Source organism: Anopheles moucheti, unplaced genomic scaffold (genome assembly GCF_943734755.1).
Source record: "Anopheles moucheti unplaced genomic scaffold, idAnoMoucSN_F20_07 scaffold_24_ctg1, whole genome shotgun sequence".
Classification (NCBI taxonomy): domain Eukaryota; kingdom Metazoa; phylum Arthropoda; class Insecta; order Diptera; family Culicidae; genus Anopheles; species Anopheles moucheti.
This window is the reverse complement of record NW_026453616.1, coordinates 97,791-115,368: the sequence shown is the minus strand read 5'-3', so window position 1 is coordinate 115,368 and position 17,578 is coordinate 97,791. Positions and strand designations below refer to the sequence as shown.

At 45.7% G+C, this 17,578-nt stretch overlaps 1 protein-coding gene across 1 annotated transcript; it reads left to right on the top strand.

Moving 5' to 3' along the window:
- The first annotated feature begins 412 nt into the window (after positions 1-412).
- Positions 413-17,537, top strand: LOC128309180 (uncharacterized). The gene is made up of 3 exons (XM_053045573.1): positions 413-644; positions 708-799; positions 17,331-17,537. Exons 1-3 carry the CDS (start codon positions 413-415, stop codon positions 17,535-17,537), a joined length of 531 nt encoding a protein of 176 aa, XP_052901533.1.
- Positions 17,538-17,578: the final 41 nt, after the last annotated feature.

The window sequence follows — 17,578 nt, the reverse complement described above, 5'->3', positions numbered from 1 at the left end:
TCTTTTTTTTAGATTCGATAAATATGCAGAAAATCAAGCAAAAGGTAAGTTTTGCTTTGTCGTTGTTGTGATGCGAAAGAACAGCGAAAGCTACTCGCACAAGAAACCGTGCAATTTGTTCAGTGCCGTGGCGTTGTTCAGCTTTCATACGGGTATACGATTGATTCTTTTTGTATACCCTCTTAGCTGGCTGGGTAGATTTCGAAACACAACTTTTTGTTAAAAACCACCTCGAATAAGGGTAGCGTATCATGGAGCACAGTTCGGAATGAAGAGCTTCACCGCTTGCACCATGCGCATAGGTTTCTTTGAAGTCTCCCAGTCCCGCTCGACATACTAAAACTTACCATAAATAGTCTTAATAACTGTATTAACACTTTCTGTATGGTACACTTTCTTTCAGACGATTCATATGAGCGAAGAGCAGACATTGCTGTTCATAGACATGATGTTCCGGCAAACTGCTTTGTGGGACCGCTGGGATGCTAATTACAAAAATATAAGCAAACGACACGACGATTGGTGCTATCTGTCGCGACGTATGGGGCATACGGTCGACTCGCTAAAGAAGAAGTGGGAATCGCTCGCGTTAGCATACCGAAAGTGCAAGTCGGCGTACAATAAGAGTCTGGTTACTGGTTCTGGTATGTCTAAATAATAAATATATTTATATAGTTAATGATGTCATCTTCATGTATTATTTTCAGGAGCTCATCAAATTTATCGCCCGACGTGGTTTGCTTATGAAGCCATGAGATTTTTGGATACTACCACATCATGTGGGCAAACCATGGATACCGTAAGTATATATATATTTTCTATGTGAAGGTCTAGGTTAGAATTTATTGTATTGCAATCCGATTGCAATTTTGATATAACCGTATGATGCGTTAAGCCAATAAAAAGAACATAAATTGTCTGTTATCAATTCAATTTTTTTTTTCATAATGTCACAATAGTTTAGAAAGGTAGATAGTAAAAGATACATTTTAATGTGTGTAATGGGTTAGGAGGAAGGAGCGATTTCTATTCGAGTTAAGGTTTCGTATATTCCATTCGTCTTGGTTAGTATTAAATCGTCTAGCGTCTTGGCTTCGCACATTTGCATCTCTACGAATGAAGTTATGCAAATATATTAAAGCCATAAAGGAACCTTCCCCTAAAAACATATAAGGAACCTGGATATTTGATGATGGGCTTAACGGTGCTGGACATGGAATGCAACAGTCATCTCTCTCTAGCTTGTGATAGAGTAGTGTATTTTTAAATACACTTCCATCAGAGATTCTTCCCTTGGAGTCAACATCTTCAAATAAAAAATTACTGTTGGAATCTACTACTAACAACAGCGTGCTAACCGGTGTCTCTGTCTGTCTCCGATCTTCACTCGGTAGACAACTGTGTTGTGAGTGTTATCGATCAACAGCGATAAGCAAGCGTACGCATACGTTGCGGACAACGCTTTCGTTTCGATCGAGGTTTGTCGAGTGTGGTGTAATGCGTGTATCTGTTCTGTATCTGTCTATCGTGTGTAACGGTAAGTTTGTCCTCCCGTTCCTTCCTTGACCGTTTCCTCCGGCTCTACCATGGCGGTAGAGCAAGAGAGTTCGGACTCCGAAAAGGAGATCGAAACCAGCGCGAAGCGTAAACCGGAACGCCCTAAAACCGCTACTGCCACCAAAAAGTGGCGCTGGATGTTCGTCCTTCAACTTCGAAGAACAAACAAAAAGAGGCAACCCAAGATGCGCAGCACAGAGCACGTGCTTACCCTTCCTCCTGGGAAGGTAAGCCGTTTGTGTATTTCATGCCGCGATCCAAACAGCTCGATGTTAGATCGATTGCAACATCGATCTTTAAAAAGTATCCGGGTGTTACCGATGTGTTTCGGATGCGCCCGAACAAGATAAGGGTAACCGCAAAGGACCGGGCTCAAGCCAACGTTATTGCGGCTGTTCTGTCCAAAATAACTACGTGTTTTACTTGTTCACTTTCACCCTACGTTGTGTTTTTATCTTTTAAAAATGAACAGTCTTCGTGTTGGCTCGAAAGCCAGGACTTCCTTGAAGGGCTCGAAGGCCAGGTCTTCCTCGTTGGGCTAGAAGCCAAGGTCTTCCTTGATGGGCTCGAAGGCCAGGTCTTCCTCGATGGGCCTAAAGCCAAGCCTTTTTCGATAGGACTAAAAACACGGTCTTCCTCGATGGGCTCGAAGGCCAGGTCTTCCTCGATGGGCCTAAAGCCAAGGACTTCCTCGATGGGCCTAAAGCCGGATGATGAGACTGAGAGCCGTCGTGCTGAGGCTGCGAGAGCCAACGTGGTGAGGCTGCGAGAGCCAACGTGTTGAAGCTGCGAGAGCTAACGTGATGAGGCTGCGAGAGCCGACGTGGTGAAGCTGCGAGAGTTAACGTGTTGAGGCTGCGAGAGCCGACGTGTTGAGGCTGCAAGAGCCGAAGTGGTGAGGCTGCGAGAGCCGACGTGGTGAGGCTGCGAGAGCCGACGTGATGAGTTTGCGAGACCGGATGGAACTGTCCTTAGTCCTTGCGCGTTCACTAATAACTGACTTAACCCAGCGCAGGATCCCCTTTTATACCCTGTTTTTCGGGTGCGAACGGATCACTCTCGGGAAGTATCTTACGCTCTGGTAGCAAAATGTTGCGCTTGCTACAGTAAGCCGTGCGCTAGGCGGAATTTCTTGGAAATTTTGGTTTCTGATACAACATACCGGCCGCCTTGAAATACCCAGTTTTCAACTAATTATCCTTAGCGCACTCCAATGAGCAAATCTTCGATACTGCCCTTTTTATGACACCAGTTGGTGTGCGTAGCGTTGCCACGCGGTTGACTTCATCCGCTCCTGGATGTAGTTCCAAGATTCGAGCCAATGGCCATTGCACAGCGGGTAAATGCTCATCTTTGATGATAACTACATCTCCTACATTCAAACGCTGTTCATCTCGTTTAGCGCGGTGGTTAATGTTGAGCGTTTTCAAGTATTCTTGTTTCCATCGTTGCCAAAGAGATTGTGAATTTCGCTGGAGAAGTTGGTATCTACTTAATCGATTAATAGGAATTTCAGTTAACTGATGTTCAGGCAACACTCGCAAATTACCCTGCGTTAAGAAATGCGCTGGCGTCAAACATGTCAAGTCGTTTGGATCCTCTGATAAAGGTAGTAATGGTCGCGAGTTTAGGCAGCCTTCTATTTTTATCAACACGGTGTTCAACTCTTCTGAAGTTAATAACGCTGTGCCTAGTTGACGAACAAGCTGAGTTTTTACTGCTTTGACAGCGGCTTCCCACAAACCACCGAAGTTAAGTGCACGCGGTGGTATAAGATGCCATTGAATACCTTCGTTGGACAAGTGTGATGCAATCTGCTGAGAAGGCTGGTCTTGATGCAGCATCTGATATATGACGTTTAACTCATTTCTAGCCCCGATGAAATTAGTTCCATTATCCGAATAGATGTGTAATGGTTTTCCTCTTTGATACACAAATCTGTCAAGCGCCATTAGGAAGGTAGGAGTGCTTAAGTCATGCGCCAATTCGAAGTGAACCGCCTTTGTGCTGAAACATACGAACACACAGACATAACATTTTCGAGCCGCTGCTTTTCGATGAAGTGGTTTAAGCAAGAATGGACCACAGTAATCCAGTCCTGTACTAGTGAAAGCACTGGAAGGTGTAACACGTCCAATCGGAAGCTGTCCTTCTGGTTGAAGAATGGGTTGCGGATTTGCTCTCGAGCAACGGTAACAGCTCCGTATGGCACTGCGAATAGCTCGTTTACCGTTGAGTGGCCAATACTCATCTCGAACAACAGCCAATGTTCCAGATACGCCCAGATGCATGGATTTGCGATGTGTGTGTGCTAGAAGCATTCGTGTGAAGGGATGAAAACCAGGAATGACGATTTGATGTTGAATATCGTATGACGCTCCAGACTGTCGCAAACGTCCGCCAACTCGAATCAATCCGTTTTCGTCAATAAATGGACTGAGTAGTTTTAACTTTGATGAACGAGAGATTAAAATACCCTTTTTTAAGCATTTGAGTTCGTCAGGAAAGATTTCAGTTTGAACGAGCTTAACTAACACCATTTTTGCCTTACGCAATTCAATGACGGATAAAGATTTACTTGTCAGTTTGCTATGAGGATTGCGAGAATTGTTCATGAACCTTAAACAGAACCCAGTAACTCGTACTAACGTTGAAAACGATGAGAAACGTTGAAATATCTCATTAGGTTCTTTGGCTTGTGACGCCAATGTTATGACGCAGGCTTTCCTTTCATCTTCGACTTGCTTGGTAGCAGAAAAAACATTCTGAGGCCAACATGACGTTGGTTCCTTTAACCAAAAGGGACCGTTTTTCCAGAGGTCGCTTTCAACGAGTTCGTTTGCAGACATACCACGAGATACAAGATCAGCTGGGTTGTCCTTACCAGCTACATGTTGCCATCTTCCGTCTTGTGTTAGCTCTTGTATTTCAGCGACTCGATTTGCCACAAAGGTCTTCCATGTTCTCGGTGGCGACTGAAGCCACGCTGTTTTGCCATTGATGTCTTCTGTTCTGATGTATAGACATGCTCCATACGCCGCCTCGGATGCATCAGCGAAGCAATGTAAATCTACTTGTTGGTACTGCGCGATAAATGCAAATCTTGGAATGGTTAACTTCAGTATACTTGGCAATTGATCACAAAATGCAATCCATAACTTTTGTAAGTGATCGGGAATTTGCTCATCCCAATCCGACGTTGATACCCAAAGAGCTTGCATTAAAATCTTTGCTTTAACGATGACTGGAGCTATGAACCCTAAAGGATCGTATAGTTTAGCTATTAGCTATTGCTATGTTTCGTTTCGTGTAGGGTTCAGCCTTAATGGTTGCAGAAACGTTGAAACCGAAAACATCAGCCTGTGGTTCCCAACGAATTCCAAGTGTGTTGATGCTCTCATCTTCGTCGAAAACCTTTGCAGATTTTGTTCCCAACAACTCTGTAGGAAGATCATCCAAAACAGGAAGCGAGTTCGAGCACCATTTCCGGAATTTGAATCCACCTTTACGAAGAAGTACATTTAGTTCATCGCGTAATTGAATGGCTCCTTCAATATCATCAGCTCCTGCTATCAAATCATCGACGTATAGCTGCCGTTTGATGGCATTGGCAGCTAGTGGGAAGGCTTCACCTTCGTCTTCTGCGAGCTTTAGGAGCGTTCTTGAGGCGAGATTAGAAGATGGTGCCAGGCCGTACGTAACTGTGTCAAGCTGATAGCTTTGAATGGGTTGGTCAGTTTTGAAACGCCATAAAATTTGCTGTAATGGTTTATCGTCAGGATGTACTGATACCTGACGGTACATTTTTTCGATGTCTGCTATTAAAGCAATCGGAAATTTACGAAAGCGTATTACCAAACTCAACAAATCGTCCTGTACTACCGGACCAACCAATAATGCATCGTTGAGAGACTTGCCAGTAGTAGTAACTGCCGAACCATCGAATACAACTCGTAACTTTGTAGTAGTGGAAGCTTCTTTAATGACCGGATGATGTGGAAGATAATACGTTGTTGTCGAATCAGGCTTTTCATTTGTAACTAAACTCATATGGCCAAGTGAAATATATTCTTTCATAAAGCTGTTGTATTGAATTCTTAGCTGTTCATTCCCTTGGAGTTTACGTTCTAATGAAGCAAATCGTCGTAGCGCTGCTGTCTTCGAGTGCCCAATCATCTGCTGATATTCGGGATGCTTTGGTAGCTTTACAATATATCGGCCATGGATATCACGTGTAGTTGTGTCTTTATAGTATTCTTCAAACCTTTGCTCGTTTGGTGTGAGCATGTTCTTTTCTTGCAATTCTTCTATTTGCCAAAAACGTTCCATCTGTTGCTGGATGTTTGGAACTACTGCCAAATTACAAGAAGCATGCTGAACTTCTGTGGATTGATTTCTTGTTGCCAAACCAGTGACAATCCAGCCAAAGACGGTTTCTATCATTGCCATGTTCGAATGTGGTATGTCGAATCGCCCAGACTTTAACAAGTTGTAAAACAGACTTGCGCCAATAATCATGTCGATTCGACCAGGAGTATTGTAATGAGGATCTGCAAGCGCTAGCTGGGTTGGAATATCCCAATCGACCGCTGAGTATGGAACCGATGGAGTGTCATAGGTTACTCTTGAGACCACGGTAAAGTCTAAGACCGTTTTGAACGTCTCACATCTCGATTCTATTGCTGCAGTTATTTCATGTCGTGCACTCGATAGCGTTCCATTGATACCTCCAATAGATATCTTAACTGGCCTGCGAGAAGCACGTAAGTGCTGGCACAATTGTTCTGAAATAACGCTTATTTGCGAACCACTGTCTAGAAGTGCTCGCACAGGGTATTTCTCTCCATTTAGGCCGATAACATTTAACATTACTGTAGATAACAAAACGTGTGTAAAACCTGGTCGGTTGGTCTGAGTGGACGAGGCGTTAATGGTAGCAATGGGCTGCTGGACATCAGATGATCGTAAAGGCTTGTCATTCTCTTGTAAACCGATGTGTAAAAGCGTATTATGATTTTGACCACATATCTTGCAAACGTATTTCGAGGTACATTTCTTGCTTTGATGGCCTTCGCTAAGGCAATTGAAACATAGACGTTTCTGGTTGACCATATTGCGACGATCTTGTACATTAAGAGTGTTAAACTTTGTACACTGATAAATTTTGTGAGCTTGGCCACAGGACGCGCATTTCGTTACACTTGTGGATGCTGTGTTAACGAATGCCTTACGTTCTTGAGGGAATCTTTTACGTTCCCCGATCATAGATGTTAACGGCTGTGCGTTTATTCCCAAGCTTTCATACATGGTCGAACGTCGTTTGATAAACTCGATCATTTTAGTGAGTGTTGGTTGCTCTTCGGGGGCAATAGATTCTTCCCATGCCTTAAGAGTGGCTTTATCAAGCTTATCACTCAGAATTTCCACCAAAATGGTACTCTTTTCGTCAATTGTTTCTCCCAATTGTTGAAGGATTTGTAAGTGTAATTGAAAATCATTTACCAGTTTTCGAAGAGCTTCGTCACTCGCCTGACTAACTCTTGGAATTTGCAACAAGGCACGAACATGTCGCTTCTTCAACAAAACCTTGTTGGAATAACGTTCAACAAGCGTTTTCCAAGCAATTTCATAGCCATCCGTCGTGATAGCGATGGCCTGTATCAAACTCGCAGCTTCTCCTTTTAAGTAGGCCTTTAAATAATGAAACTTCTGTATTTCATTAATTTTATCCGAAGTATGAATAAGGGAGTTGAAACTATCATGAAAGGTTAACCACTTTTTATAGTCTCCATCAAACTCCTCCAGCTTAATGGATGGCAATTTTACTCCTTTCAGATTACATGGCACTTCTTCCTTAGATTTTTCTTCTTCTGTCTTGTGCTGCATGGGAATTACTTGAGACAAAATGGCTTTAGTTTTGAAGAATAATTCTTCCATCTCTGAGGTGGTCATATTAACTTTTGTCTGTAATTCGCTTGTTATAGGCAACGCACATAGTTCGTCAACAGCAGACTCAAATAACTCGAATACCTTGTCTAGCCTAATCAGACGATCGCCTACTTGATGCTTTTGATCTTCACTATAGCCTTTAGCGAAGCTCTCTATGTTACGGAGTGAAATTACATACCTTTCCAATCTGTTGGTCTTCGTGCGAATGCGGGTTTCTTCACTCATTGTGATGCCTTGTTCTTATTCACTTTTAACGTCGACTGAAAGTTTGTGTTTCACTATTATTCCGTAGTTTGGTTGCTTCACTGGCGATACGAAATTGAGTCACTTTTTAGCGAATACTTTTCGATACGTATTCTGAGCACTACGCGAATGTTTTTTCTTCGACACGTATTCTGATCACTACGCAGTTGTTTGTCCAATACGTATCCTGGTCACTACACACCAAATGTTCTGTCCAAAATAACTACGTGTTCACTTTTTCACTCAAATGTTCTGTTCACTTTTACCCTACGTTGTGTTTTTATCTTTTAACAATGAACAGTCTTCGTGTTGGCTCGAAAGCCAGGACTTCCTCGAAGGGCTCGAAGGCCAGGTCTTCCTCGTTGGGCTAGAAGCCAAGGTCTTCCTCGATGGGCTCGAAGGCCAGGTCTTCCTCGAAGGGCTCGAAGGCCAGGTCTTCCTCGTTGGGCTAGAAGCCAAGGTCTTCCTCGATGGGCTCGAAGGCCAGGTCTTCCTCGTTGGGCTAGAAGCCAAGGTCTTCCTCGATGAGCTCGAAGGCCAGGTCTTCCTCGATGGGCCTAAAGCCGGATGATGAGACTGAGAGCCGTCGTGCTGAGGCTGCGAGAGCCAACGTGGTGAAGCTGCGAGAGCCAACGTGTTGAAGCTGCGAGAGCTAACGTGGTGAGGCTGCGAGAGCCGACGTGTTGAAGCTGCGAGAGCTAACGTGGTGAGGCTGCGAGAGCCGACGTGGTGAGGCTGCGAGAGCCGACGTGGTGAGGCTGCGAGAGCCGACGTGATGAGTTTGCGAGAGCGGATGGAACTGTCCTTAGTCCTTGCGCGTTCACTAATAACTGACTTAACCCAGCGCAGGATCCCCTTTTATACCCTGTTTTTCGGGTGCGAACGGATCACTCTCGGGAAGCATCTTACGCTCTGGTAGCAAAATGTTGCACTTGCTACAGTAAGCCGTGCGCTAGGCGGAATTTCTTGGAAATTTTGGTTTCTGATACAACAGCGGCTGACCCAGATTATACGGAGCACTATCTTGTTTATATCCCCGGTAGTTTGGTTGAGGTCACTGGCGTTATCGAGGATTTTAATTATCATGAGGAGGATGTTGACAAAATGGGCTTGGGCGTATTTTCATCCCCTGATTCGCCCAAAGTGAAGGTGCTGGAAGCGAAAAAGCTTTATAAGCTTGACGCTTCAGCAACAGAAAAAATTTTTGTTCCTACCTCGTCAATCCGAGTTACGTTTGAGGGAACGGTACTTCCGCAGGCCCTCGTTATCGAAGGTCTGCGGATACCCATTGACCGACCATACGTACCAAAGGAGGCCACCTTTTCGAAGTGCAGCCGCATTGGTCATGCCGAAGCGTTTTGCACCCGCAAAACGTACTGTGGAAAGTGCAAAAGGGCGCACGCCACTGAGGAGTGCAAAGCTGCGTCTCAGAAATGTTCGCTTTGCCGAGACGAGTGGCATGAGGTTGCGCAGTGCCCCGTGTACCGGAAGCTACAAAGGGAGCAAGTGAAGACGGTAGCCGAACGGGCACGCGGCTCATACAGCGATGCCCTAAAAGGGGCAAACGTCGCTAATCCCTTTGCGGCGTTGTCCAGCTCGGATGCAAACGACGCATCAACTCCAGGACTATGTGAACCCAACATTGATGTTTTTTTATATGGGGAAAAGATATCAATCACCGACAATTTTCGATACCTTGGTGTTTGGTTCAACTCCAGGCTCAACTGGAGCATGCACATCACCCAGCTGATAACAAAATGCTGGAAAAGAATTAACTTTCTAAGGACAGTCACAGGATTTTGGTGGGGCGCACATCCATCAGATGTCCTGCGACTGTATAAGACTACGGTACTCTCCGTATTGGAATATGGAAGTATATGCTTCCATTGGGCATCCAATACGCAGTTCCTTAAATTGGAAAGACTACAGTATCGTAGTCTTAGACTCGCACTAGGGAGCATGAAATCTACGCACACCATATCCCTAGAAGTGATGGCTGGAGTGATGCCGCTGAGATTACGTTTTGAAATGCTGTCGCTTCGCCTTTTAGTTCGTTCTTCAGTATCTGAACGAATTTGCGGATTTCAGATTTATTTTGCTGGCTGTAATATTTACCGGAGTCGAGGCGTTGAGTAGAAAAAAGAGATCGATTTATATTTTTGCACCAGTATTTATAACCTCCATTGAGTGCCCCTGGCACTCACATTCCGACAGTTGACGAAACTTGACGAAACCGATCGTCAACTGTCAATTCGTCCTGGTGTGTTGTTGTTGTGCGTGAACATCCTCCCCCCCATGACAGAATGTCATAATAAAAAGAAAAACAACTAAAGTTGTTAGCACGTGGTGTTCGGGTCAGCGGCGAGTGGTAAAATACAAATCTTTGTGATCGGACGTGTGAGGATCCCCTTGGCGGTTTTTAGTTTAACCACTCGTGTGAGTTGGTCCTGGCCCGGATGAACGTCGATGATGCGTGCGAGGGGCCATCGGGTTGTTGGTAGGGATTCATCCATCAGGATGACTAATCGTCCAGGTGATGCCTCATGTTGTCCTTTTGCAATTCTTGTAGATACTCCGATGTCCAATGTTTCCAGAAACGTTGGAACATCAGTTGCCACTTTTGGAGTTCATCAAGTGTACACATCTTCAATCCAGTGTAATCTGGAGTAGGAACCGAATGCATGGATGTGCCGATGAGGAAATGCGCTGGGGTAAGTGCTGCCAAATCGTTCGGGTCGTCTGAGGTGGGCAATAAAGGTCGTGAATTCATTGCGGCCTCTATCTGCTGAAGGATGGTGCTGTATCCCTCGTAGGACAGCCTAGTGCTGCCTAGATGTCGGTAAAGATGTCGCTTGGCCGTTTTTACCGCTGCTTCCCACAATCCGCCGAAGTGGGGAGCCTTGGGAGGGGTAAAATGCCAAGTGATTCCCTTGTTGGCACATTCATTAGCGATGATGTGTTGCTGCTGTTCATCGCGGAACATGCGGAAAAGTTCACGGAGCTCGTGCGCGGCTCCTTCAAAGTTTTTTCCGTTGTCCGAGTGTATGTGTGCAGGTAATCCGCGCCTGGATGTGAAACGACGTAAGGCCGCTAAGAATCCCGCGGTAGTGAGGTCCCCAACCAGTTCTAAGTGGACTGCCTTCGTTGCGAAGCACACGAAGACGCACAAGTAGCTCTTCGCCGCCGCTGCACGCCGGTGCGCAGGCTTCAAGTAGAAAGGGCCAGCGTAATCTACTCCGGTAACAGAAAAAGGCCGGCTGGGAGTGACGCGCGGTGGTGGGAGTTGGCCGACTTGTTGTTCCTCCAGGCGGGGTTCTTGGCGTATGCAACGGAAGCAGTTCCTTACGATTCTCTTCACTAGGTGTCTTCCATCTAGTGGCCAATACGTTTCACGTATTTGGGAAAGTAGCAGTCGTCCGCCGCCATGCATGAGCTTCTCATGATGGTAAGCCGCGATGAGCTCGCCAAATTTGTGATTCTTGGGAAGCACAATGGGGTGTTGCGATTGGTATGGAAGTTGCGATAGCTTCAATCGTCCTCCCACACGCAATATTCCTTGTTCATCGAGGAATGGGTTTAGTCTTCGTAACGGTGATTGCTTTGCGATTGCTTCACCCTTAGTCAATTGCTTTAGCTCGGTTGTAAATTCGTCTTGCTGTGCTAAGCGACATAGCACATTTTTAGCAGCTTCGGTATCCTCGGGAGTGATGCTCAATGGTGTAGTGATGCGTAGCGATGTTTGCTGAGTTCGTGCTTTCTCCTTGACGTTACGTGTGAAGCGAATGCAGAGTGCAATAATACGCAACAATCGCGTGTAGCTGGAACACATCGTAAACCAAGGATGATTAGTGACATAGTTAGTAAAGGCAGCGCTCACCTTACGAATCTCGAGATTTGCGTTCTCGTCCGGTTCAGGGCAGAAGTCGGGCCATTGAGATGAAGATAACGCCAACCATTCAGGGCCGGAACTCCATAGCTTGCTCTTCAGGAAATCCACCGCTGCCATGCCGCGTGATACCAGATCTGCAGGATTTGTTGAACCGGGAACATGCCTCCACTGTCGTGGATGTGTGTAGTGTTGCACCTCAGCCACTCGATTAGCTACAAACGTCGCCCAAGTGTTAGGTGAGCCACCGATCCACTTAAGGGTGACAGTCGAATCGGACCAAAAGCATGATTCTGCTGCAGTTAGTCCCATCGCCTTCTTGACTCGATCGTAAAGATGAGCGCCTAATACCGCAGCGCACAGTTCAAGCCGTGGAAGCGTGACACGCTTAAGCGGTGCCACTCGTGACTTGGATGTAAGTAGAGTGATGCGAACCCGTCCTTGCGCACCTTCGCAACGAACATAGATGCAGGCTCCGTAGGCTGCTTCAGATGCATCACAAAAGGTATGTAGCTGCAATCGACTACCAGGTAATAGAGCATAACGATCTATTTTGAAACTGGATAAAAGTGGCCAATCATGTTGAATATCTTTCCATTTCTTGCAGATAGAATCAGGAACGGGATCGTCCCAGCCAGCTTTCTGTAACCATAGCTCCTGCATCATTATTTTTGAGCGAACAACTATTGGAGCCACTAGACCAAGCGGATCGAACATGCGGGCTATGCTAGAAAGAATCGTTCTTTTAGTAGTACAGGTTGTGTCGGTGTAAATCGCGGACGGAAATGAAAGTACGTCGTGTTCAGGCTCCCACGAAATGCCGAGAGCTTTAATCGTTTCGTCGGGCATGAATTGTAAAGCTGACTGTGTTCCGATCTGATCCGATGCTAGACCGGTAAGTACTTCTAACCGGTTGGAAGTCCACTTTCTTAATTCGAATCCACCTTTCGACAATAATTCACTTAGTTCTAACCGTAGATGACGAGCACTTTCAATGGAATCTGCACCCCCGATGAAATCGTCAACGTAAAAGTTGTTCTTCAGAGCGTCTGCGGCAACCGGATGCGCGGTACCCTCATCGTCGGCAAGCTGTTGCAATGTTCGAGTTGCCAAGAAGGATGAAGGGGATAAACCATACGTTACGGTGTTCAGCTCGTAATACTGGATCGGTGAATGGGGAGTTAATCGGAAGCAAATGCGGACGTAGTTTCTTTCATCGGGATGAAGCAGAATTTGGCGATACATTTTAGCGATATCGCCAACAACAGCCACTTTGTATGTGCGAAATCGAAGGATGATGTCTAGTAATTCATCCTGAACTGCTGGACCCACACATAACATATCGTTCAGGGAGTATCCTGAAGAGGTTTTTGCAGAGCCATCAAATACCACTCTTGTTTTTGTTGTAGAACTCGACGCCTTAAAAACGGGATGGTGCGGCAGATAGTATGCTGATTCATCGTCATCTGGAGCTCGCAGTAGTGACATATGTCCTAGCTCCAAATACTCTCGCATGAATTCGTGGTATGCTGCCTTAATACGAGGATCGCGTTCTAATCGTCTTTCGAGCATAGTGAAGCGTCGTAGGGCCGATGATTTCGATAATCCGAGCTTTTCTTTAAAGTCTGACTTCTTTGGTAAGCGAACAATATAACGACCTGTATCGTCTCGTTGTGTCGTATCTAGGTATAAATTTTCGCAATACCGTTCTTCAGGTGAAAGGCCATCTCTAACGTGTAGCTCTTCCATTTTCCAGAATCGCTCGAGGGTTTCATCGAGCGTGCTCATGCAAACAACGGAAGAGGCGTAGGATGTATCATTATTCATATTCGGGATAGATGCTGAACCGCTCACGATCCACCCGAACATACTCTCCATAAGGACCGGAAGATGGATAGCAATTCGATATTGAGCCCCGCTTTGGAAGAATTCATGATAATGCCGGGCACCGAGGATGAGATCGAGCGGTGCCGACTTATTGAACTGGGGGTCGGCAAGAATGAAATTCGGCGGTATTTGCCATTCATCGGTGCGCACATCATGCGCTGGCAAATCCCCGATCAAATTGTCAACTATCAAAAAATCAGCATTCAGCTCATACGGGCTCGTTCGGGAAGATATCTTCGCACGCACCGATTTTCGCACAGGGGTGGAAGAATGACCCGCACCGATAAGAGTGATGCTGAGAGGCACTGTCCAATAATGCTCGTGCTGGGTGCACAATACCATGTGCATCAACAATGTGCACTATGGCTGTTTGCAGAAAGACATGATCATATGTCTGCTGGCCTGCGTGTGCAGCCACATAGTGTCTCTGGGTGTTTGTGCTGTGATCGTCTGTGTTGTGTGGTTGGTTCGCCGGAATAGTTCGCGCAGCTGTCATAGTGGTTGCAGTGGGAAGTGCTCCGTGAGCATTGTGTTGTGAGTGTAATAGTGTGTGGTGCGCTGAGTGGCAGTTTCTGCATTTGTATTGCGAAGAGCAATCGCGTGCTCGATGATTGTCCCGCAAACAGTTAATGCATAACTTATGGAACATTACGCTACGGTATCGTTCTTCCGGACTCATAGCTATGAATCGCGGGCATTTAGTGAGGTTGTGCTCCTGGTGGCATATGATGCATTTTCGCGCGTCATGAGAGGTGGACGGGAAACTAGACAGCTGAGTGAGATTCGCATGTTTTGGTGTGAAGTGCGTATTATTACCGGTAGAGGGCGCATCGGGATTGTTTACCATCATGGTTTCTAACACCCGCATTCGTCGCTGCAAAAATGCAACCAAGCTCTGGTAGCTTGGATTTTCATTATTGGAAGCGAACTCTTCCCAATCACGCAGTGTTGTTATCGGTAATTTCGTGCACAATAAATGCTCAAGCAAGCTACTCCAAGCCTCTGTATTTTCACCCAAGTGGCTTAGCGTCGTCTTATGGTGTTCGAACTCATCGACAAGATGGTGAAGCGTGGATGCACTTTCCCGTTTTACAGTGGCCATTCCAAACAATGCATGCAAGTGCTGTTTTTTAAGCAAATATTCGTTCGAGTAGCGTTCTGTTAGCATCTTCCATGCAATTTCATAGTTCGCGGCACTAATGGTAATGGATTCTATTACCTTGGCGGCTTCTCCCTTTAAGGATGCTCGCAAATAGTGGAATTTTTGTATGGAAGGTAAATCAGGATTATCATGAATTAATCCTTCAAATGTGTCTCTGAACGTCAGCCACTGCATATAATCACCATTGTATTCTGGAAGTGCAATGGAGGGAAGCTTCATATTGTGCAGTGGATTGAAGCCTGCGTTTGGTTGCGAAATATTGTCCCGAGGAATATGTGCCCTTTTTAGTTTTAACTGGGAGTGAGCCCGTATCAAACGCGGCTCAAAATCATCGCGTAAAACGGCATTGTGAGCTATTTCTTCTGGAGTGATCGCTGCATCTTCTAACTGCCTTTGAATCTTCTCCAAATCGATGGAAATTTGCTCGAACTTGGCAATGCGCGTTTCCACCTCTATCTCGTCTGGCTCGGGGAGAAAATCGAGAAGGAACTTCTCGTGACGGTCTAAAGAGACAAGCAAGATTGTCCTTCACGGTGATAGTATTACGGTCGACGCTGGCATGGTCGTGTATGAAACAAATTTTCGACGGTCGCGAAAAAAACGGTTGTGATGTGACGCGGTAAATATGTGGCGCGGAAAGAAAAACTCGCGAGAATCGGCACAATTACAATAACCAAGTTCGTCGGATCCTGGTCACGGCACCATGAACGAATTTGCGGATTTCGGATTTATTTTGCTGGCTGTAATATTTACCGGAGTCGAGGCGTTGAGTAGAAAAAAGAGATCGATTTATATTTTTGCACCAGTATTTATAACCTCCATTGAGTGCCCCTGGCACTCACATTCCGACAGTTGACGAAACTTGACGAAACCGATCGTCAACTGTCAATTCGTCCTGGTGTGTTGTTGTTGTGCGTGAACAGTATCAAATCCCTTGATCATAGAAAATTTTAAAGCGCTTATAGAGACAGGTTCTAAGAGCAAAATCATTAATATCTATAATGATTTTGTTACTCTACAAGTCAATCCTAGCGCCCCACACGCAGTAAACCGTGCTACCCTTCCTGAGTGCTACAGTTCTATTGTTAGTACGGAGGAGACCGCGTTGCGTGAGGAGATCAAGATCATTCCTCATGATCTTCGCCCGAGGGTTGTGCCGGGCATTTTTGTGAACAGGTATGGCCATATCGACAAAATGAACCAGTATTACACTGATGGGTCATCCTCTGAGGAGGGCACTGGCTTCGGTGTTTTTAGAGAGAACACAGAAGCATTCTTCAAATTGAGGCAGCCATGTTCCGTGTTCACGGCTGAGCTTGCCGCAATTTTTTACGCACTATTGTTAATAGCAGCGAGTCCCCCGGATCAGTAGTTCATATTTACAGATAGCCTCAGTGCTATTGAAGCACTGAAAACTCCAAGGGCTGTTAAGAGCCAAGACTATTTTGTAGTTAAAATTGTGGAATTGGTCCGCTCTGTGTTTAACAAGGCGTTTAGAATATCGCTAATGTGGGTCTCTTCTCATTGTGGAATTCCCGGAAATGAGAAAGCCGACTCACTGGCCAAAACAGGCGCCACAGTAGGCGTTTTTTACGACCGATCCATCTCCTACCAAGAGTTCTTACGCACCCCACAGCAACTTTTCCTGTCTCGATGGCAGAGCATGTGGGAGGCGGATGAACTCGATCGCTTCCTTTTCTCGGTCTCTCCGCAAGTGTCCCTGCGGCCTTGGTTCGGTGGGCTCCCTGTAGATCGTGCATTCATTCGGATGATGTCCCGACTCATGTCGAATCATTTCGCATTGGATGCACATCTACAGCGTATCAATCTGGCTGAGTCAAAAGTGTGTGGCTGTGGGGTCGGATTCCATGATGTGGACCATCTTCTATGGCACTGCGTGGAATTCGAAAGCGCCAGACCCTCCTTGAAGAGTGCAGTCGTGGACATCGGTGGATTGCCGGATACACCGATACGAGATGTTTTGGCTGGCAGGGACCTGAAGTACATGAGGCTAATCTTCCGCTTCGCTAGGGACAACGGTCTCCTGCTTTGAATCCCATTCGTTTTTCCACGTGAATCCTTTCCTGTGGTCCTTGTAAATAAATGTTTTTTGTTGTGCCTTTTTCAAGCCGTTGAGGAAACAGTTGCCTTTGAGGACAGCACCAAAGCCGCAAAAGGGGGGGCAGACTTATAGGTTTAAGCTTGTAGTCCGTCTTAACCATTTGTTGTCTGTTTTGTTTCAGTTCCGTCAAGGCTTTGCCAATGTCCAACACCGAATGTTGTGTATGTGAAAAGCGACACAGTCACCTGCCAGCCACGCCCCGAGCCTGCATGTGGATGCCAAACCATACGAACAGGCATCACAACCACAATTTCATCTACAACAATAGCACCGGACCAAAATCAACACACAAAACAATAGAACAGATATAACGATTACAACAACGATAGACAAACCGACAAACAACACAGACATACTCCAACATCCAATACAACCGAGTATGCCCGGGATAAGGCAAACTGCAAGGAGGAAATGCCTTGTAAAATTGTATACCACTCGACACTACGGTGTCGATAATACGGCGAAAGCCGTCATCATGGAATAAATAAATAAATAAATAAATAAATATCGCCAACAATGAGGAGGTTATGAACACATTCGCCACTGTTGCCACTACCACGGCGAATTTAATTGAACAATTAAATCCGTCAGAAGACGAACTGGATGGTGTGCGCAACACGATTGCACAATGGACACCCGAACGTCGTAGACGTATTTTAATGCGATTGCGGCGCATGGTAACGGAAGAGGAAGAAGAGCGTTTCGAAAAACATTTCGGTTACCGAGCTTAAGTGTTTCAGCTTAAGCATATCAGGCGACGTGCTTTGTTTAT